The sequence below is a fragment of the Nelumbo nucifera genome, chromosome 2, assembly GCF_055504915.1.
Source record: "Nelumbo nucifera cultivar China Antique chromosome 2, China Antique-T2T, whole genome shotgun sequence".
Classification (NCBI taxonomy): Eukaryota; Viridiplantae; Streptophyta; class Magnoliopsida; order Proteales; family Nelumbonaceae; genus Nelumbo; species Nelumbo nucifera.
The window spans coordinates 44,108,512-44,131,233 of record NC_142650.1 but is presented as its reverse complement, the minus strand read 5'-3'; the positions used below and the strand labels follow the sequence as shown (position 1 = coordinate 44,131,233).

At 38.9% G+C, this 22,722-nt stretch overlaps 1 protein-coding gene across 1 annotated transcript; it reads right to left on the bottom strand.

The window, feature by feature from the left end:
• Window positions 1-4,104: 4,104 nt before the first annotated feature.
• On the bottom strand, window positions 4,105-20,722 carry PBG1 (20S proteasome beta subunit G1). Its single transcript, XM_010246652.3, has 7 exons — window positions 20,578-20,722; window positions 20,445-20,509; window positions 19,990-20,066; window positions 7,185-7,314; window positions 6,827-6,986; window positions 6,526-6,711; window positions 4,105-4,419 (listed from the first exon to the last, which is right to left on the bottom strand). The coding sequence occupies exons 1-7, from the start codon at window positions 20,581-20,583 to the stop codon at window positions 4,306-4,308; spliced, it is 738 nt and encodes a 245-aa protein (XP_010244954.1). The 5' UTR covers window positions 20,584-20,722; the 3' UTR covers window positions 4,105-4,305.
• Window positions 20,723-22,722: the final 2,000 nt, after the last annotated feature.

Below are 22,722 nucleotides of genomic sequence, written 5' to 3'. Positions count from 1 at the left end.
AGCTGTAAGAAGGAATTGATTTGAATGTTTGTATTGCTTTATTCAAGGTGGGCACTCTGATGCTTAAGTTAACAAGCTGATAATATGATTGCAATAATGCAGGAGTTAAGAGTGTTTAGGAGCTAAATTCCATGTACCTTATGAGATTGAAGGTAAGCTGCCATGAGCCCGAAGTAGATGGGGTGATAACCAACTCTTCCGACATGACGTTGTGATCCGGGAAAGTCGGAAGCGATAGCCTGCTTTAAGGGGGAGGTTGCTCGGCACATTAGGCAAGCCGCTAACTAAGGTCAAGTCAGATTGGTGGAAATATGCCGCCTCTTACACTAGCCTGAGGTCTTGCCTGGTTGTTCGTAGTCCGATCTACCAAAGTGGTGTTGAGGTCATAAAAGGTGGTTGTGAAGTATTCGAAGTGTTCCTGGAGTCTGTTTACACTCTCCTCTTCTATAATACCACATGTTATATCATTGGAGGACCTAATTATCCATCATCAAATACGTTTTGAGTGTTTTATGTGACCTTAAGGGCTGTAAATGAACTTCAAAAATCCAAAATCTGATTCGGCGTCAAATCCAATTATATTATAATTGATTAAAATATATAAATTCATAAATTATATATTATAGATGTAAGTTAAAAAAATAATTAACGTTTTTATTATTTTCTTGTGATTAGATTAAGTCTGAATGGGATATGATTCAAATCTGATAAGGATTCCAATATTGCTTGCTGAATCCGACCCGAATTTGATCAGTCCACAGCCCGACTCCCAAACAGGCCTAAAATGATTGGCAGGGCTATCACAGTTCACAGGGACATTACAACCGAAGTTCCTTGATGAAAAGAAATAAGAAAATACCACCGTGCCCTCTATAAAATGATAAGAATGCATCTAAATCAACTTGTCACGCCTTCCTTTATTGTAGAAAACTCCACTGGTTTTGCTTCATGAATTAACAGCTGAAAATCTGGAAATCTGGAGTGCTGGATAGAAAGAAATAAATCGATGGTCCAGTGTTTGCTTTTGGTGTAAATGAGAATTACTGGGGTAAATTTTACACCTGGTTTGATTTTATTCCTATTTATTTTCAATGTAAATTTTACATAAAAATTCGATGTAAATCCTATTCATAGTGGAGTTTTACATCAATAAATTTTATGTAATTTTTTCCATGCAATGGCATACCTTTTTCACTTTACAGCGGTTCACTATTTAAACCGATCAATCTACTTTTACATTGATAAAAACTTCACAAAAAATAAATAAATAAATGCAGTCTATTGCTATTAAGTTGCTAATGGAGATTTGTCAGCAGGGCTTAAGCGCAGCAGCTTCTGGCTTTCCAAGATGGGCCCTATATAAACAGCCTTTCAGCCATATTCAGTGAAAAATCCAGAACCCAAAAATCAGTTTGGAGCACAATTTTGTGAGAACTGAATCCACCCTCGAGATTTGGAAACCAGGTCAAGGAAGCTTTTTTTTTTTGTCATGGATGAAAGGTATGAAGCTTTCCAAGATAGCCTGTCCACTTAAGGCGACAGCGGCTCTCCATGGATTCTTTTTAGCCAAAGAGATCAACGTTAAAACTATCATTGTGAGGTTGACACATTTCATTCCCATAAAGTACGAGTAACAGAATAACTTTCTCTGAACTAAGTATATTTGCCTCATCACATGCTAACAAATTTCACTTGTTCTTCCAACTTAAATAAATAACTCACTGCGATTTAGACAACCTTCCCCAACTTCGAAAAGCCATACCTTTTCTATTCTATCGATAAGAGAAAGGAAATTTTCATAGAGTATAGAGCTTACGTGATATGGGGAGCTCCTAGAACATGGAATTCTGGTTGTAGGGGTCCCGCCTGAACCTGGGTTGGGATCGAATCACACTCACACCCGTGAAGAATTCCCTATCAGCGCCCCACAGCCCATCCCAGCCGTGTATTGAAAGCATCTCCCATAACAAATACAGAAAATATTCCAAATGCACGCTGAGATGTGCATGTGGGACGCCAATCTGATCCCGCGGATGAAGAGGGCATGGCCCATAAGACAGCAAGCCCTACACAAGGTGAGCAGCTCAAGGTTGAACCGTTGAAGTCTCTGGTTTTTTATCAACAGTCTAGTAGTATGATTTGCTACTTATGCTTCTTAATGGAAGGTTGAAGTCTCTGGTACTTTATCAACAATCTAGTAGTATGATTTGCTACTTATGCTTCTTAATGGAAGAGGGCAAAAGCTTGGCCTACGGCGGGTAATAACATAAAAGAACACTTGACAGCCTGATAAGCCAGCAGAGGTGTATTGGACTGTATCAGGGCTTGCTCTCCTTTTTATTTTTAATTTTTTTAAACCTGATTAAAAAAAATAGGTTTAAGGCCCGTTTATCTCCTAAATCAAGTTAAACACCGAAACACCCCATGTAAAGATGTATCGTGAAGTCTCCATTAGGATTATCTAAATTTTAAACTTTGGAGTAAACCAGGGCCATTCAATAATCAACATCACAATTTTGCTGGACATGTTGCCATCAGAAGCTGAGGAACTCCTTTTCAGTACCAACGGTCCAATATCCAGTTTCGCAATGCAAGTCAAGGTTCGGATGTTTCGTTTCTGGTGAGCATCTTCGTTGCAGTCTTTTCCGTGGCCCGAAATAGAACCAAGGTAAAGCTTGACATAGGCAGCTTACAGCTATCATTTGAAGGTGTGGACCCTTGCAATGTCTAAGTCGTCACTGTGGTAAACAAGAGGGTGACATAGACTACCAATTAATATACGAAGCGAACTCTTTATCCCGGCAACCAAATGTTTTTGAACTTCACATCTAGGAAACAAGATCACAATCATAGACAGCAAAGCCGACCTCAAATCTAACCATCAAGATGCTGGACTTTATTTCTAATACTGCAACTTGACAACCACAGTTTGGCATATTCCTGTGGAAGTATTTGCATGAAAACAGTTGGCAACGGTGCCCCTATATAGATTTATAGGACATTAGTCCTGCACATTAAAGTATTTTTTATTCATTAGATGAAAATAATTAAAGTTCAAAGTTCACATACATTGCCCCATGTAGTTGGTAATCCAACTAGAATTAAAAAATAAATAAAAACTGGAATCAACCCATAGCATCCAATGATTGGAGTTCAAAATATACCCTCTTCTAACACATGGATACATGGCCCCTTAAAGCAGCTCGGCTCATATATGTCCAATGGTACTCTGAACAAATAACCGCTTGAGAGAGATCAAAAACAGGTGAGGTGATCAACACACACCAGAAATAGCATTCAGGTCCATTAGTTTGGCAGGGAAAAACTTTGGCCGTTGGGGGTAGGCTGTTGAGAGAGTTCTTGAGAATGCCGCGATACCATGAGAGTGGGTAAATTAGTAATTGCCCCTTAATATATTTTGACCAAAAACAAAAACATGGGCATGAATAGGTGAACTGCCATGAACATGCCCAGCCCAAAAACTGTCAACAGCATAGGTGCTGTTGACCCCCAACAGAAAAAGTTATTCCAGTTTGGTAGTAAGTCATTTACTTGGGTAATGCATTTACCTGGGCAAGTATTACCTTGGAAAATGGTACCCATCCAAGTATATTTACCCATGTTTCTTTTTCCATATGGTAAGTGAGTGAATTTCCTAAAGGATCCCTAATTTTTTTATTCTGGTTTTTTTTACCAATATTTTTTTTTATTCTGGTTAGGACATTTTAGTCCTACAATTTGGACAATTTCCCCCCTCCATGGATAAATAACTTACCCACCTCCCAGGTTGGTAAAATTTTCCCAAATACATTGCCAAAAACTTGCCTAAGGGAAAACTTTATTTCTATGAGACCCACATTTCACTAGTAAAAGAACATGGTTTCCCATTAACCAACTCCCCCGCCCCCCAAAACGTGCAGGGCCTTCTATCAAAGTTGCAGCATATAGAAACTGACCTTTACTATTTTGTCTTGTAGTGAAAATTCAATGTTATCATTGAAGATTGAAATTTCAACATTTAGGGCCAACAAACCAATAGCCAAGTGCAAGTATAGAACAGAAATAACAAGAATTGATAGTTACCAAAAAAAAACAAAACAAGAATGATGGAATTTAGTCTTTACTTCTTTTTGTTATGCCTCAATAGAGAGTTCAATATTCATAAAAGTAACCCCAGGAGTCCCAAACACATATTAAAAGCATTTCTTCAGAAGCTGAGAATCAACGTGAAGTAATCCATGATCTCTAGGCTAAACGGAAACTAAGGTACATCACGTTTTCAAAGCACTAGGTATCTAGCCAGAGTTACCATGATCCTTCAGCACCCTTTGTTGGATTCTGGAAAGCAGAGAAACCCCAGAAAGTCTTCAGTGAATAAGGCTGAGAAATAGTCACCCCTTCTTCAGTGATCTTTGCTATCTGCAATTCCCAAGCTTTCAATGTATTAGATATAAAAAACATAACAAAATATTAACCCGAGTATTTAACATTAATTTTTTGGAGGGGGTGTGGAGAAAATGGTAACACATTAGAATAAAAATATAGCAAGATGCCCACTTGTCAGAGAACTATTTAAAATGAAAAAACGAACTTCCTTTTTTATCAGTAACCAACCATTTTATTAAATATAAAAAAATGAAGTTCATTTTTTTAAAAGGTAAGATAAAAAATGAAATTCATTCTAAAAAATTTAAAGACAAATAACAGATATAAGCAATTATAGGTCATCCTTTCAATGCATCAAATCGAGCAAATGTGCCTCTATCTCCTCACGTTCACATCTCCAACACCCAACTCCCAATCCTTGCCACTTTGCCATTGATAAACCTTAGTAGTAATACCATACTATGCAATTAGGAAAGAATCCCTGAACGAGTTTCCCAATTCTCATCCACATATACACATGAAGGGAAACATGCTAGAAAGAAGTTTACAACTGAAAACCTAAATATTGACCAACTAAGATTCACCAGTAGCAAAATCTAAGTCAATGAGAAACCAGTGCCAAAAGAGCAGTCTACATCCTCAGAGCCAGGGTGTGCAAACAACAATTCCATCAAATGAACAAATGCTAGAAAGAATTCTTCTACTATTAAATTGGTTCCTTGAAAATTCCTCTTTTTCTCACCTCCATATGCCACAACAGACCGCAAATAGAATCATAGCCCAAACCATTTTTTGTTTTGTTTTTTTCCCAGCTAGCAGTTTCAAGGCAAGAGGAGAAAACTTTGTATGGTTGTTATGGATTGAGCTTAGATCTTATATGATAAAAAGAAAAGAGACCAAATAAAATTCACCACATGACACTGGATGAACAGATGAACCACATCTTCCTTGCATCTCTTGCATTTGATGCACAGGCTTGTTAGATGATAACCTCTTGATTTCAAATGGTTAACTGGCAAAAATACCAACCAAAGACAGAAACCATGCAAAGGCCTCCAACCTCAGTGGGACTACTAGCTACTCATCCATGCAAACAACATTCTACAGTAGACAATTAAAACTGCATACCTACCTACCTATCTATCAATCTATATTCTGCTGTGACCACATGCACATTAGTAAGAATTTTCTCCTTACTATCATACATTACCTTTGCTTTTGACTAATAAATTCTGTTCGATCTTGCTATTGATAAAAAATACAGTAGATAGAGAGATGAGTGAAGAGCAATGCATATCTCGTAATCAGCTAACAAGGAGGAAGCAGTACTTCTACAGAGGTGGGGCTAAGAGCTAACTTTTTCCTTTTTTGATAATATGATTCGAGACCTAATTTCATTGCACCATCTTTTTTTGGTAATTTAAGGAATTTTATTAGAATTCCTTATTGCACGATCATCAGCCACAAATGAAGCACGAGGATTTAGAAAACAATGATTGAATACATTTAGAGCAAAGGAGTTACAAAAGTGATCCAAGTACATGCACCACCAATAATTTGAAAAAATAAAAAAGCATGTAGCAGACATTGAGATCCAGCTTGTCTATCAACTAAAGAGACCAAACTTTAGCATAGTTACAATCTTGAATGTTCTGAAAATTGTAGTCGTTAATCAAATCTTAAATCAGGATAACATTTCTGTTTTTATTAAACACACACACACTTACTTGCATGCTATATATGTATATATACCCATATATGGGGTAAGCTAGAAACTTAAGATGATACCACTTGCACAACTCATGAATCCTGTTTACCACATGCACGCTGGAAACTTAAAGATGATACTTTCAAGTTTGACTTGAAGGTCAAACCCATATATAATGACTCTTTAACCTACATATGATGCAAAATAAACTTAATAATGTTTCTAAGAAGCAGTGGTCATTACTGAAATGAAAAACAGAAAACATAAAAAAACAGTATATAGGACCAATAAAATCAGTGAGGATAGTCTAGAATGTACTTTGAGAGGTTAAGAACTATCAGACAATTAAAAGTGTTGCCTAAAGAAATATATAACATTCAGGAGAACAAAGGGTAAAAAGCACTGGTTACAAATGGAAATAAACACCATACCTGAAGCTTGTTAACAGCAGATCTATCACGATACAAGAGAACACGCATGCATTTCTCTAGCAATTTAACACCATCTTCAAAACTCAAGTTTTCATGCCATTCTTTACGGAGGATTGGCCTTGCAAGGTGATTCCCAAATCCAGTTGCTATATGATTGTCCTCAAAATGTACACCAATCATACTCACCTGCACATATCCATGTAATGCATGGACTATACATGTTATTGACCAAAGGAGAAGACATAGCTAAAAGTAGAATGAAAGTACATATGCAAGAAAATCAATGTAGAATTGGCATTACCGTGCCAAGATACTTCTGTCCATTTTTTACTCCACCAAGAACAAGAGAGTTCCATAAAGGATTAAATTTGTTGCGCCTATTGTACATAACCCGAGTCAAATAATTGTGCACCTCCTTAGGGCCCAAAGAGTTCCCATCATCCCACATATTATCATACAAGCTGCAAAGGTAAAATTCCCAAAACCACCATCACTTAGTATAATAAAATTTTGGAACTACTACACCCAACAGCTGGCAGGAATAGCAACAAATGGAGAACAGAAAACTTCAATATGCACCCCAGGACCCAGGCCATGTGGGAGCATATATGGAGACAGAAAAGGCACTAAAACATCATGACTAATTGTTACATGCTTACATAAGCTCATCAAGATAACGTAAGATCTCTTGGAAATCACTTATTTCTCCACTTGCACCAATAAGGGAATGTTTTCCAATGGGTTTCAAACGCTCCACACTCTTGTAACGGAGGGTAGATCCATAGGAACCTGTCAATCCGTTCATAAATCAATATCATGAAAAATGAATATAGACAATACTCTTGTGAAATGTATAAAGACAATTATGAGATGCAAGTATGTGGGATCACCTTGAATATTTAAAAGGTTATCAACTCCAAATAGTTTCCAAAGGGCACAGTAGGAATGAACTTAAATCTGCTAAGGTGTACATGTGTGTGTATGCCTGTATATCTTATACCATATGAAGTTTTAGAATACTCCTAACTATCAAGGTTACTTGTAAGTTATCCAGTTATACAACCACAGATTCGATGACTTGTTAGCAGGAAAACATAGAAAAAGTGAGATTGTAAGGCCAAGATTGCAGTCACCTCTGTTAGCTGCATGGATAACTTCATTGAGTTTACTGTACTGGTTTTTTTTTTTTTTTAAGGTAAAGAAAATTTTATTTCATCAGGATCAGATTACAGAATACAAGGGCCCCAAAACCATAAAACCTGGGGCCAAGAAGCCAGAAAAATTACAGAAAGAGGCTGCCAGCAACCAGCTGAGCTCCCAAAACCCTCGGTTGAACCCCTAAAGCTACAGAATTCCAAGAAATTAGTTTTCCAACAATACATAACAGTTGATCCACATTGTTGTGCTTGTCCTGGAAAATTCTTTTGATTCTTTCCGCCCAAATGGTGCTAATCACAGCCGCAGGAATTGAGAGCCAGACACTTTTTCCTGACTTAGATAAGCCTCTCTGATCCCAGCACCATAATAGATCCAGAGCAGATGCAAGCATGGCCCAAGATAGCTGTCTTGAGAAGAAGTGATTCCAGATTTTGCTGGAGATAGGACAATGCAGAAATAGGTGGCTGCTGTCCTCCTACCCTTGGTTGCATAACACACAAGAATAATCCTGCAACTGCATACCTCTCCTCTCCAGATTCTTCTTTGTAAGGCACTTATCCAGAGCCACAGCTCAGATCAAAGCATTAAGCTTTGAAGGGAGAATCTGTTTCCAGACTTTATCAGCAGGGAAAGCAGCACCTTGATCAGTTGAAAGGATCCTTGCAAACTAAGAGACAGAAAACAGCCCATGTTTACCCCAAGACCACATATCCAAGAATCTTCTGATAAATCCAGAGATGGAGTAGATAACATCTCTAACAGCCCTGAAACTTGATCTAGTTCCCAGTCCTGGAAATTCCTTCTGAATGATGGGCCCCAAAGACAGATGTTGTTCCTAATCTCGTAGGAGTCAGCAACCAAGACTTCTTGGTTTTCTGCCATTTGGAATAGCTGAGGGAACACCTCGGCAACCAAGGCTTCTTGGTTTTTCACCGAAAGGCCATCACTCAATAATGGGAAGACTTCCATTACTTTCTTCCAAATCGAACACCCAAGAGAGATCAAAGAATTGGTAGTAACCCAGTCCCCATTGTCTGACTATACTTAGCTGCAATTAAACTCCTCCACCAGCTCCCTCTTTCTCTACCAAATTTCCAAATCCATTTTCCCAACAGAGCCTTATTTTCCGGATCCCTAGCCTACCTTTGTCTTTGGGAGTGCAAACTTATCCCAGCTAACCAGGTGAATTTTCTTCTCTTCTTCCCATCCTTTCCATAAAAAATCCCTCTGCAATTTTTCCACTCTTTGGGCTACTTTTCTTGGCATTAGGAAAAGAGACAGAAAATAGAAAGGCAGATTTGATAAATCACTCTTGAGAAGAGTAATTCTTCCCCCCCAAAGTAAGATATTTGATCTTCCAGCCTGCCAGTTTTCTTTCTAACCTCTCCCCCACCAGCTCCCAGATCAGAGGTGAGGTACATTTAGCTCCTAGAGGGAGACCAAGATAAGTGGTTGAAAGGAACAGCAGCTAACGAGTTCTCCCATCTCACGAGGGGTAAGATCTCATTTTCTCCCATCTCACGAGGGGTAGGAACAGCAGCTAACGATTTCGCCTAACCGGAGCTTGTCAACACCAGGAGGAAATTTTCGACAGATGCGCACTTGGCGAAGTCTAAACAGGTTTCGATTGTGACCTGTTCTGACTAACTCTTACTATCGAGGCCTGACTAGGGGTTCCCCTATCCTCAATGACTGGTTTGGAAGGAGCCAAGAGCTAGTTTGGGCCTTCCGTCGACTGAGTCGATCTTCTCTCTATCTAGAACAGACTGGATTATGGTCACTCTGCAATCGGTTCCGAACCAGATGGACTGAGTTCCCAGGGCCCGAGTCAGTGGTGTTCGACCCTTTCTTTTCTAAAGTTGTCCTTTCCCCAAAATCTCCAACTTCTTTTAGTCCTGCCCCTACATTATTTAAACTTTCTCTTATCCTACCCCCACTTATAACTCTAGTTGGCTGAAGGTCCTTAAGGCATTCTAATAAAGTTTCCTTGAACCATTTTTTAGATGGATCTTCTTTCCCCATTTTGAAAATTTGAAAGAGGGGACAACTTCGGGGAACCCGTCCTGTCACACTCCAAGATCGGACAGTTCTCCAGAGTGTTCTTCATCTCCCCCCTGCACAACAACCAAGATGACTGTAGGGGATCCATACTGGTGTTGATCTTCCCCTAGAGCTGTCCATCTTGTCTTGGATTAAAACCACTGCCTCTCCCATCATTGATTCACCCCCTAAAGACCTTTCCCTTTCCACCCTCTCCCTCTTTACTTTCAGGCTCACCTTCAGTCTTTTCTCCTGCCAAAGCCACACCAGGCAAGGAAGGTCACCTGCGACTATTTCTAGCCTCTCCGGAATCATCCCTCCTGCCTTAACTTTCATTCTCACCCATTCGCACGTCTTCAGCTCTTCCACAGAATCATTTGTCCCCAGAAAACCCCCACACAAATTGCCAATCCCTTCAACCACACTCGGGCACCATAGAGGGAGTGGGAACCCGAAGACTCTTAACTAGATCTCCAACCGGTTGTTCGAACTGTTCAATTTTTCCGATAGAAGACTCGTCGCCATTTCCGTCCACCAATCTGTTCCGACCGATACACCAAGGTCCGTTCGAGAGGGCCCACTCTACCTCGTCCTTGGAAGGGAAGATGAATAGGTAGCAATCATTGATCAATTTCTTAACTCTCAACCTTCCCACCGCTCTCCAACTTCTTATCGCCCACATTTCCAACTCTTCTACTAGGATTTTCCAGTCCAAACATCCCACTAGGCACCTTTGCAAGAAGAGCTTTCTCGCCTGTACATCTTTAGTCGTCGTTTCCAGGAATGATCTAGCTCCCGAACTTTTTAAGGAAGTTTCCCCAAAGCTCAGCCAGATGTCAGTTGCAATCGCTTTTTTGAAGCAAGGTTTCTTCTAACTCCTCCACCTACACTAGTTGGGTTATACCAAGCTTCCACCCCCCATCTTCTTCCTCCTATTCCCTTTTTACCACATCTTTAATCCGTTTCCAGGAAAGATCTAGCTCCCTTCCTTTCAATAGATCGCCTAATCAGAACTACTCCAACCTCAATCAATGTTACATGGACTCTTCAAAATGGGTGTTGTATTCATATAAGGCATGTGTAGACATCAAAACAAACATGACACTTAAGGGTAATCTTTTCTTTGTCACATTTGTAATATGTGACTAGGGTACTGGTTTTCAATTTGTTGTATCCAGTCATCCAAATCAAAAGCCAGTACAACAAATACAATAAAGGAAATATATCCTCTTTAATGTTGCCACTTATCCATCTTAAAATCCTCATATGTACCAGGATCATTCTATGGATGTGTTTCTCCTTGATTGCCTAACACTTGGCTCCATACAAACATCAAGTGTTTGCATAGCCATCTTACAAAACTTTACTTCCAATACAATCCCTATTTTCCAATAACACAACACTCAAGATGCACCTCTCCACTCAACTCATTTACCTCACCATAATTATTTGGGAAACATCACCTCCATTCATTCACTCATTATGAATTATCAAACCAAGAGAATAGGAATTATCACCTAAAGGCATCTCTTCATCATCAATCCTAATCGCATTTAACACCCCCTTTGTTCCTTTTCTCCTTGTTCTAATTGTACCCCGTTCCTACTCTTGTCATTGATAACTTTCCCTTTTTATCTGTAATAGAAACTTTATTGATTTTATAAAAAGAATATTTGTTTACAAAGTCATGTCTGAAACAATAAACCCTTCTTTGGTAAACTAGCCCCAGCTATCTACCTCCCATTCAGCCATTACCTTTCAACGTACATTCAATCTCCATGAGAAACCCAACCCCAATACAATTCCTATCTTTGAGCCCCATGCCTAATGCCTAGCATAGGTTTCGTCTAGTCAATTAGATGATCTCATAATCCAATTGAATAATGTTCCTATTTCCCTGGCCAGCTTTATCACCTCTTAGGAAATGCCTATACATCCAAGGTCATCCTTTTTTAATTGGTAGTAGTAATAGATTTGTTGATTGAAGAGAAGGAATAGTATTTACAGGAAATTAAGGTCCTGCATATCAGACTAGTATCTACAACCTAACCCGGTCCATGGTGCCTGCTTTTTTCCATTGACAAGTATTAATTGATGAAACTAAGGATTAAATGCAAAATTAGGTTTCTAAACAACTGCATTATAAACAAGAGACTTTAAAAATAAGGACTAAAACAGAATATATGCATCCAAATTTAAAAACAATAAGAGTGCAAACCACAGTACACTTGGGATTGGAGACCAAGAGATAATTTAATGTAAAGCCTCCCAGTAGGGGCCCTCCAAGGGGGATGCTAGAGCTTTTGTCTCTATGAAAATCATCAGTTGGAATGTGAGGGGGTTGGGGAGTGCTAGGAAAAGAAGGCTAATTAAAGATTTTCTTAGAAGGGAGGCCAGATATTGCGATGTTACAAGAGACCAAATTAGCTGAAATTGATAGAAGATGGGCAAGAAGTATTTGGAAATCTAGAGGAATAGGTTGGGTTTCTGCACCTTCTTGGGCAGCATTGCCACTTTCTGGAGAGAGGACGTTGTGGAGGTATGGAAGAGCTGATAGGTAATTTCTTAGTGTAATTAAAGTTTAGGGTGGTGGAGGATGGATTAACTCGGGCACTAACTAATGTGTATGGACCAAGCAATTATAGAGAAAGGAATGAATTTTGGGAAGAACTATATGGGATTCAAGGGCTATGGGATGGTCCGTGGTGTTTTTTTGGGGGTGGGGGTGGGGGTGGGGTTTAATATAATTCATTTCACGAATGAATCAAATAATCCCCAATACACCATTACAACCAGCATACGGGAGTTCAATGAATTCATTAATAGTTGTGAGTTGAAGGAACTTCCTATGTTGCAAGCTCTCTATACCTGGTCCAACTTTCAAGAAATACCAGCCTGCTCTAAGCTAGATAGGTTCCAATTTAGCAAAAGCAAGGAAAACAATTGAGCGGATTTGATAACTAGAGTTCTACCTAGAGTCACTTCTGATAATTGTCTCATTGGCTTAGGACAAGAGCCTTTTAGGCAAGGACCCCAACCCTTTAGGTTTGAAAACATGTGGCTGACACACCCGGATTTTGTGAAGAAGGTTGAGGAATGGTGGAGGGTAGAATTCAGGGGGGTGAAATGGAAAGGGTAAGATTTCACAAAAAAATTGAAAAGATTGAGATCACACTTGAAGGAATGGAACAAGGACCAATTGGGAGAATAGAAGAACTGAAATATTCTCTGATGACCCAAATAAAGGAATTGGATGTGAAGGAATCCCAAAGAATCATAAACTCTCAAGAAAGAGATCGGAGATGGAAATTGAAAAGGGATTTAGATGAGGTCCTCTTGCAAGAAGAAATCTCTTGGAGGCAGAAATCTAGAGGTAAATGGATCAAGGAAGGAGATGGGAACACTAAATTTTTCATAAACTAGCCAAAAGAGAAGGAAAAACCTGGTTTTCAAATTGGAAGTGGATGAGCTAATCTTTGATTCCCAAGAGGAGATAGCTAACTGTTTTGTTGACCACTTCAAATCCATTCTGAGGAGGCCCCTAGGAACTAGAGTAGAACTAGAAGGTGTGACTTGGCAGAGACTTCCAGAAGAGAGTAAAGCACCAGAGTCGAATGGCTTACTATGGCCTTCTTTCAAGATTGTCGGAATATAGTCAAAGAAGACCTGCTTGAGGTTTTCAAAGAATTTGAGGATAAGCCAATGATAAGTTGCGGAGTCAATGCTACTTTTCTAGCCTTGATTCCAAAGAAGAAAGAGGCCAAGCATCCAGACCTATTAGTTTGGTGACTAGTGTGTATAAGATTTTGGCTAAGGTCTTATCTTGAGGAATAAAAATGGTGCTTCCCTGCCTTATCAATCAAGGCCAAGGTGCCTTTGTTTAAGAGAGACAAATAGTTGATCGGATTATAATAGTAAATGAATGTGTGAAGGGGATAAGGAGATCAAGTAATCAAGGATTTGTTTGTAAGCTAGATCTTGAAAAGGCCTATGATCTAGTGGATTGGGTTTTTTTTTTTGTTACTCATGCTAAGGGAGTGTGGGTCCGGGGATAGATGGTGCAAATACTTTATATTAGTCAACAGGCTAGTTAATGATTTTTTCCTAGCTAGTAAGGGCCTATAACAAGGCAATCCCCTGTCACCTTTCTTATTCACTCTAGTTGCCTATGCTTTTAGCAGACTCTTATTAGAAGCAAATAGAGTTAGGTCATTAAGAGGGTGGAGAATAGGCAGAGACAAAGTTCTAGTTACCCATCTTAATTTTTTTTTTATCAGTAGTTACCCATCTTAAATTTGCATATGATATTATAATCTTTTGTGAGGGCTGTGATTTGACGGAGGTGAGAAATCTGAAGGATCTAATAATTCTCTTTGAGAGGGACTAAAATCTAATAATAAACTTTGAGAAGAGTTGTGTGGGGATAAACCTGAATAGAGGGGAGATGGAGTCTATAGCAGCCTGTTTAGATTGCACTTGGCCACGGTGGCCTTTATCCTACTTAGGACTTCCCCTAACCCTAGGTGCTAAACCAAAGGAAAGTAGGTTTTGGAACCTTGTGGTGGAAAAATTTGAAAAAAGACTGGTAGCCTGGAAGAAAAACTATATATCCTTGGGGGGTAGAGTAACTCTAATTAAGGCAACACTAGCCAACTGCCAACCTGCCAATCTACTTCTTGTCAGTCTTTAGAGTTTCTAAAAGGGAGGCTAAGTGATTGGAAAAATTGATGAGGGTTTTCTTATGGGAGCCTAAGAAAGAGAAAAAAGATCACTTGATTAGGTAGGAAGTGGTGAGTCGAAGCAAAAAAGAAGGGGGGGTTAGGGTTAGGGAACATAGTGAGTAAGAATGAAGCTCTTTTAGGTAAGTTGCTTTGGAGGCAGCCCCTAGAGAGAGAGAGAGAGAGAGGGGTTATAGCATGAAGTTGTAAAGAGTATAGTATCAATGGCTGTTCTGAATTAGGTTGGGATGTTAGGGTATCTCAAAGGGCTTTGCTTACGACATCCTAAAAGGCAATTTTTAGCATTCTCCCCAAATTCCTCAAGTTTGTAAGGTATGGATGCTTGCCCTGGAATTATCAAAAAAAAAAAAGGATGCTTGCCCCAGAAACTCAATTCTTTTTTGGGACGATATTTGGGTGGGCACCCAACCCCTAAAAGACTATTTCCCTTCCCTCTATTCTATCTCCCTCTTTAAAAAGAAATCTATCTCAAGGTTCCTCTCCACACCCCCCCTACGGGTTCTCCCTTTGGCTTTAAACTGGGATTTTGGGTTTTGAAGAGGTTTAAGGGATGATGAATCTACTTGTGTTTCAGAGCTCTTGTTTCTCCTAGACTGTGTATTTGGACCCCCCCTAAACCTGATAAAAGGATTCGGTCTCTAACCCTGGTTGACTTCTCCACTTGTGTATCTTTCTTTAAATCCCTCTGTTCTACACTCTCCTCTCAGGTTTTCCTTGTTAAAGAAATCTGGTCAAGGCCAATACCTCCTAAAATAGTTGTGTTATGTTGGGAAGACTTTTATGGTAAAATCAATATTGCGGTTGCAAAAGAAGAAATCTTATATGTACTTGTCCCCAAATTGGTGCTTTATGGGTAAAGTGAAGAGTGAGGACTATCACCATTTGTTGATAATCTTGCTTTTTTGCAGCCAATATTTGGAATTGGGTTTTATTTTTATTTGGGTGCAGGTGGAACTTACCCTTTGAAGTAAATTTGCTATTTAATCCATTTGCCTTTGGGAGATTGACAAAGAGAGGGAAGCTAATGTGGAAGTGTATCAAAGCAACTAGCTTGTGGATTTTATGTGAGGAGAGAAATGCTGGAATTTTTAAAGAAAAGGAAAGAAACCTTGCTAAAGTAAAGGAGTGTATAATGACAAGGACAACCTCTTGGTTGAAATCTTCAGACTTGTTTGTGGATTACTCTTTTGACAATTTAAGGAGAAATTGGGCAGCAATGGCATCCACAGCGTCCACAAAAAACAAACTACAAGCAGAATGTAATCCCTCTCCGGAAGGAATGGAAAAATTGAATTTTGACGAAAGCGGTCAAGGCAATCCAAGGCCCTCAATCATAAGAGGGACTCTTAGAGATAAAGACAGCAACATCCTATCTTTAATATCAAGACTAGTGGGTATTGGTGATTCTATAAAGACTGAGATACTACCAGTGGGCCAGTGGTACAAGGCAATAGGCATACAGGTTGCTAGTCAACTTGAGTGGAAAACATGATAGTTGAGGACTCCAAGGTGGTAGTGGGCTGGCTGACAAATCCAGAAACAGTCTTTTGGGGTTAGCAGATCGACAAATGCAAGGGTTGATTCTTTGGCTAAACACGATGGATCAAGGGGATACCTCTTTTGGGCTACCTTATAATTGTAATTCAAGATAGTGCGTGTTTATTTGCATATTGCTCAGCTCCAAGGGGAGGTAACCCCTCGTGCCTCCTCTTAGGCTTATTGTACAGCCTTTCTTTGATTAATAAAATTGCACTCATTTATTAAAAAAAAATGTGACCTTTTACCATTACATTGGTTCAATAATTAATAAAAAGGAGAGCTTGAGGAGGATATCACCTATAGAATTAGAGCAGGATAGGCAAATGGAGGGGGTGAACATGTGTTTTCAAGAAATTATCAAAAAAAAAAAAAACGTGTTTTCAGGAAGCAAAAAAGAACCAACTTCGGTACAACCGTTCACAAGACAAAGGGTACTTTGGATTATGTCCACTCAGACCTATGGGGACCTTCACAAGTTCCACAGAAGGGCGGTGCTCGATATCTCCTTACCATCATTGATGACTACTCCAAGAAGGTATGGGTTTATTTTCTAAAGCATAAGAATGATGTATTTGTGACTTTTATATAGTGAAAAACCTTGCTTGAGAAGCAAATAGGAAAGCAGGTCAAGCAGCTAAAAATATATAATGGTTTAGAGTTTTGTGAAAATGAATTTAATGAATTCTACAAAAATGAAGGCATTGCAAGGCATCATACTCTTGTCAAGAAACCACAACAACAGAATGGAATTGCAGAACATATGGATAGAACTCTACTAGAGAGAGCAAGATAAATGTGGCCAAATTCAAATTTTCCAAGGAATTTTGGGCAGAAGCAGTTAATATGGCTTTCCACTTGGTACATTGATCTCCATCTACTGCCTTGATTATAGAACTCTAGAAGAGGTATGGTTTGGTAACCCTCCTGATTATTCAAGTTTAGAAATATATGGTTGTCCAACATGCATGTTAATGAAGGCAAGCCTGAGCCTAGGGCCAAGAAATGTATATTTCTTGGTTATGTTTCAAGTGTGAAGGGATACAAGTTGTGGTGTTCTAATCCTAAATCACCAAAATTCATAGTTAGCAAAGATGTTACTTTTGATTACTCTACTATGCTTCACCCGAGGAAGGAGTCTTCCATTTCTTGTGATACAGATAAAACGAAATTCAAGAAAGAAGGTGGAGTTAGAAGTTGGTGGTTCGATTCTCTTATAACATAGTTCTTCTTTCTCACCTCAGTTTACATCAATCTAGGTGCCCATTTCTACTAAGATAGAAGAATGTGTACAAGAGGAAGAAGAGGAGTAATATTCTATTGCTAGAGGTAGAACAAGGAGAGAGGTTAGACCACCTCAAAGTAATATTCTATTGATGTAAGGTACCATTTTGTTCATGATGTTGTTAAATAAGGAGATATCATTGTGAAGAAGATTGGTACTTTAGATAACCCAACTAGAAATGTTAGCAAAGCCTCTTCCTATGGCCAAGCTCAAGGGTTGCTTGGACTTGATTGGTGTTTCCAACATTTTAGTTTGCCCATTAAGGCATTGTTGGAGAAGGTGGAGAGAGATTACTATTTTGTGATGCATGAGAGAATTCAAGCCAAGGTGTAGATTTGTTATGGTTGTGCGTTGAATTCTTTGTCGTGACCCACTTCATGAATCCACTTTGAATACGGACCCAATCCATGTCCAGCTTATGGTTCCAAACAAAATACAAAAAGTTATGTACTTTGGGGGTTTTCTCTATTGTATACTTTTTTGTCTTTGTCTTGTCAGAGAAGTTGAGAGACTTTTGGTGTATTTGGGGTTTAGGATTTTTTGTGAGTGAGGTTCTGATTGCACAACTCTGTATTCTTCTCCATTGCTGATTTCATAGTGGATTTCTCTCCTTTGCCCGGGGACGTAGGCAGGAGGCTATAAGCCAAACCACGTAAATCTGTGCGTTCTCACTGCTTACTTTTCTTTCATTTTTGGGTGTCATTTGAATCTGCATTTCTGGGTTTTGCACAACATAACATGATATGAAGAACAATTCTTTCACTTAATTTTTGCATATCAACCCAATGTTGCGGGGGCTGTCATATAGGATACAATTACACCACATGCAAACCTCCCTCCCTGAGCAACTATGAACCACCCTGATGGTAAAAGATAAAATAAAGCATCCCTAGGTATGCAAACCTCCCTAAGTAGATATATCTACAAGTATGTTTGTTTCTCTTATTATACAACAAAGCAGACTGTTAATTGTAAATGTAAAACATATAGCCTCCCTGATAAAATGTAAGGAGACCATTGGTCATTTGAATATGAAAGCACTCAACCAATAACCCCCAAAGAGTTTCCCTCACTATCCACTCACCCATTGCGTTGCTTGCAACAAAGTTGCTATCTAAGCTTTAATGTATCATCCTCACCAATCACCATTAGCTCTGAAAAGATGATAACCATCATACCTTTCTTCCTTCTAAAAGCTCCTACCAATGAGCACCAATCACACTTCAGCTCCACATATCTGATATCCCTGTAATTAATGTATCACAATCCCAATGTGGTGAAATAGTGATTGCAACAATCTGCCAACCTTTGACAATCAAATTCACCATGACACCCTTGCATTCGCATCCAGTCAAAATCCATTGAGCAACATTGGTGGTCACCAAGTCAATTACAATAAACAGTCTGGAGTTTAGTTCTCCTCGCATGCTCCATAAGGTGGCCTATATGCAACTCCTCATGATCTTTCATCTTTTGTCAAAGGGAATAGAAAACTGGTATAAAACAACTCCCAAAGAGAGAACCATAAAATGATTCAATAAGGGCAATTGATTCCACATGTCCATAGAAAGATTAGCAAGAAATGAAAATGATAAATAGCATTTCCAAGACCCCACAAATTGGATAAGAAGATCTCGAGCTGGAAAGCAAGAGTGAGAACACAGGTTCGGTTCTGAGAAAAAAGCCACTTTGTGTGAAAAATGCCAAATGTTAGGACTGTACCCAGCCAACCCCTCCCAAGACCCCAGATAGCTGAGATCAACATTGGGCAATGGACTTTCTATGAGCGTGGCTACTTCACTCCCATGATCTCTAAGGCCTGTCCTAAAATCAATATACCAAGCCAAACCAGCAGGTAAAAGGGCACTACAGATGATGTAGCAAAATACTTATGAAGGGAGAATTAGATGTTATCAAGTAAATGAAATAACTATTGTAATTCCATTTTTCTCACACAAAATCAACTCCACCAGTAATTTGAATTTCATTGCCCCCTAAGAAGATACAGGGGCATAAGCATAATTCTTAATCACTGATTGTATAGATGAAGAAGTAGAGGGGCAGACACAAGCTTACGAACTAGCAGAAACCATGTAGTAATGACTAAATTATTACTCTTCATATATATCCTCTAATCATGACAAGAGTGTTAAATAGCTACTAATTGAACATGGCTGACAAAATCACGTTTGCAACATTTCATAGGTCAGTAAGCAAGAATAAGGAGCAATTTCTCCAATCAATTTTCAATTTACACAAGTAAGCACCATGTGTGTCACTGGCCCACTGCTCACCAATATACTGTGTAAAGTTAATATAGCCATACATGCATCATTATGCTTGAATAAAAAATATGGCATCAACTTAGGGATAATCTTATACCATCTACACAAGAGATGGCCAAACGGATGGCATAACAAAAACACTACTATAACAACAATTAACTAGAAACAAGTAGAGTCTCATACCATCCGTCATCTAAGTGTTTCCGTTGATACCACAAAAACAAATACAGATGAAGCATTTTATCTTGCAGGTTAAAAATGTTTTCATATGTTCTAGTACTACAATTCGCTCATCAAAACAACCATGGAAGTCATTTTAGAAAACTAAAAATCCCATCTGTTCATACTAACTAACTAAGGGCAAGGGAGTTAAACAACAAATAAATGGCGGACAACTATAGATATGGCTTAAGTAATTGACCTCCCATATCGGCAGCCATGAGAATTCCGTCTTTGTACTTGATGCCTATTACCGAGGTTCCAGTGACATACGGGTACCTGCACATAAGCTCAACTCGATTATAAGTTTACAGGTCACCCTCGTACTTCTCAATATTTCCTTTTTTTATCATACACAAATTTACTCTTTTTTTTTTGGGTAAACGTCAGACATAAATTTACTGAATTAAAAAAAAAAATTCAAATCAACATTCTCATCAAATGCTAAGGATTTAACCTCCAAGTACAATTACCCTTGGTGAAGCCCATAAAATTAAACGAAATAAATTATGATTTAGTGGCCAAAGTCAGTACGACAATCAAATTTCATGATAAAAGAAATAAGCACTTAGTTTCTGGACGACTCTGGGACAAGTTTCCTAACCTCAGCATCGGAAAGAGACAGAAGATGAAAATTAAATAATATTGAAAACTTACAGTGTCCTTTCAGATCCCATTTCAGAGCTCATTAAACCTTTTTCCGCGATAGTTGCATCTATCGACTGCAATGGAAGAAGAGAATGAGGGAGGAAGGAATTGGAAAAGTAACAAATTCTATTTAGAAACTTACGTTCATTTTTCAGATTGAGTCGAAAACGGGAGACGACGTGATCGCAGCTTCGCCGAGTGGAGAAAAATCGATCTAAGATGACTCTTTGCAACTAAATATGAGTTTTCCCTTTGCACAAGAAACCCCAAAAGGAGCACACACAGCCTCGAGCTTAGACGGAAGCCTTTTAAAGGAAGCCGATGATGGGTGGTCTGACCAATTAAGCCGGACCTGGCCCATGTTTTTGCCCTTTTTCCTCTGGAGAGGGGATTATAGATCGGGTCGGTCCGGCCTTAAAACTTAGTGCACGTTGGGGAGGCAGAACTCTGAACCGGAACATCTCTCCGTGAAATATAACACAAAATACGGAAGATGTTCCCGATGTACGGCTTGGACACGTGAAGTTGGTGTGAGTAGCGGTCTGTGAGGGGTAGATCCTTGACTTTGTTTGGTAAACAGGTCTGGATCTCTTCCCAATAAAACACGTTTCAATATGGTAGGGTGTTGGGACGTGTATGAGATGTGCACTATCAGATCATGTTGGTAGGGTGTTGGGACGTGTTTTGTTGGTAGGAGATCTTTACTCTTGGCAAACATTCTGGATTAACCCAATTTGACAATCTATTTGTCATTTTTTATAGCTATCTTGCTTGAAATGCGATCTGCTCCTCACAGCCACATCCCACTTTGTATTGGGAATATATTCCCATGAATAAAAAGTACAAGTAATGGAGATGTTCCTGGTGTGCGGTCAAGACATGCTATAAGGTCAGGAGCAGATCTTGACTCAACCTCTTTATATAGCGTATTTGAAGTGCTTCAAACTTTCAAACCAACCGAACCAGTTTAACTGGATCTTCACCTCAGCCCTCATAAAACAGGCCCCTATTATAAATGACTTATCATATTATCATATTTCATATTACATATAATATAAATGTAAAGAAGTAACATTTTTTCACCAAAAAATAAATATTTAACATAGGGTTCAACTATGATACCAGAAAAACTTGTAACTAATCAACCAATACCATAAAAGTAGTAACCAACCAGGTAATTTTTCATCAAATTCGGGAGGGAGGGGTGTTGGATCGAAGTCCTTCCAGTATTATGTACTTCCAGCATCATAGGTTTTTCCTTTTAACATATTATGATATATAATCTTTTTTTTTTTTTTGGCGGGGGGGCGTAAGGAAAGACGACTTTGCACACTCATAATTAAAGGATACAAGTCTTCATAGAAGGTTTGCTAGAATGGGTTAAACTAGACAGAAAAGAAAAGTGAGTTAAGCGGAGTTTGGGAGTGCTTATTTGAAAAAAATAAGTGCTTATTGTAATAAGCACTCATGAGTGTTTGGTGAAAAATAACTTATTTAGAACAGAGATAGTATAGGTATTATCAAAATGGTGTGGCGGGCCAAGACAGGCCAAAAAGGAAATAAGCACTTAAAAACAGGAAAAACTTTGACTATTTTGAAAAAACAAGCCCAAATTTGGGCTTCTTGAATAAGTGCATATTCCTGAAAATAAGCACTTATATGAGCTTATTTCCCAAACGCAAAAAAACACTTATTGATATAGTCCGGCCCAAAACAAATGTTTATTTGAATAAGCACTTATTTTTTAAGCACTCCCAAATTTATGCTACATTTGGCATTCCTTATTTTAAAAATGTATCTCCTTTTTACAGTTAAAATGCCCCTATTAACACTGAATTTTTAACAGCAAAAAGGAGAATTCCTTACAACAAGGAATGTCAAATTGAGCAAATGGTCTTGCTTATTACCTTGCAAATGCTGAGAGATACTCAGATACCTTGGGAATGAGTTTATGACGAAGGCTACAATATCAAACCCACGTAGAAAGAATGGAGGGAAATGTTGTTCGGAGATCGCTGGGATGGCTTTCAAGTTGCACCTAGTCAAACTCAATAATTCGTCTTCAAATGCAAGTCTCCAGAGGCCAGAGCCAAGACCTCCAAGCAGCCCAACCTGAAAGATAGGGTTTCAACATCAAAAATAGATTGCCACCGAACATGAACTCTTCTTGCTCCTATAAACTTGAGATTTCGCGCGACACATGCAATCCTCATTTCCCACCCAACTAGAATTATTCTCATAGCAGCTAGCATCATAGTTTGCTTTTGGCCAGCTCCGCCAGGGATGC